The sequence below is a fragment of the Dipodomys ordii genome, unplaced genomic scaffold, assembly GCF_000151885.1.
Source record: "Dipodomys ordii isolate 6190 unplaced genomic scaffold, Dord_2.0 Scaffold71, whole genome shotgun sequence".
Classification (NCBI taxonomy): domain Eukaryota; kingdom Metazoa; phylum Chordata; class Mammalia; order Rodentia; family Heteromyidae; genus Dipodomys; species Dipodomys ordii.
In genome coordinates this window covers 562,205-563,120 of record NW_012267287.1, presented here as the reverse complement: position 1 = coordinate 563,120, position 916 = coordinate 562,205, and the positions used below count along the sequence as shown (strand labels likewise).

The following is a 916-nucleotide window of genomic DNA, read 5'->3' as shown; positions in this document are numbered from 1 at the left end:
GCAGGTCGGTGGGGCAGGCGGCCTGTGCGTGCGCGCGCGCCGTCACTGGGCGGCGGCTGTCTCTGCAGGTCGCGTGGGGCAGGCAGTGGCGCTGCGGGCCAAGGCCTTCGGCTTCAACGTCCTCTTCTACGACCCGTACCTGTCGGACGGCATCGAGAGGGCGCTGGGGCTGCAGCGCGTGAGCACGCTGCAGGACCTGCTCTTCCACAGCGACTGCGTGACGCTGCACTGCGGCCTCAACGAGCACAACCACCACCTCATCAACGACTTCACTGTCAAGCAGGTGCGAGCGCGCGCCCGCCACGCCCCAGGCCGCACGCCACGCCCTACACAGGCCACGCCCCTCCCAACGCTATGCCCAAGCCACGCCCACCCCAGGCCACGCCCCACAAGGCATTCCCCTGCCTCATCCAAGCCACGCCCCCGCCCACACGCCATGCCACGCCCAAGCCGCACACCATGCCCCAGGCCACGCCCCACCCAAGCCACGCCACGCCCCCTCCCCACACGCGCCCACCCCCCTCCCCCGTGGGTCAGTGCCAGCTGCCCGCCACCAGCTGTAGGTAGAGGAGCCTGCGCTGGGCAGCCGGCACCCAGGCCACCCCGCCCTCCAGTCCACCCTGTCCCAGGACCTGGCCACGGCCCGGGCCGCCCCGCGGGCCTGTGCCCCCAGTCCTCCCTCCCAGTCCGCATCCCGAGCCCACCGCGGTGAGGCCAGGCGGCGCTGGGGTGCCCCCCCCCCGCCCGGGCCGAGTCTGCGCGCGCTCCACCCTGTGCTGCCTTCCAGATGAGACAAGGGGCCTTCCTGGTGAACACGGCGCGCGGGGGCCTGGTGGACGAGAAGGCGCTGGCCCAGGCGCTCAAGGAGGGCCGGATCCGTGGCGCGGCCCTGGATGTGCACGAGTCAGAGCCCTTC

At 73.0% G+C, this 916-nt stretch overlaps 1 protein-coding gene across 1 annotated transcript in view; it reads left to right on the top strand.

Moving 5' to 3' along the window:
• Window positions 1-916, top strand: part of Ctbp1 (C-terminal binding protein 1) — a 49,769-nt gene that overhangs the window by 47,116 nt on the left and 1,737 nt on the right. The window contains exons 8-9 of the mRNA XM_013023866.1: window positions 69-283; window positions 788-916. Of these exons, the coding sequence (XP_012879320.1) occupies window positions 69-283; window positions 788-916 (344 nt within the window). The remainder of the gene's footprint in view (window positions 1-68; window positions 284-787) is intronic.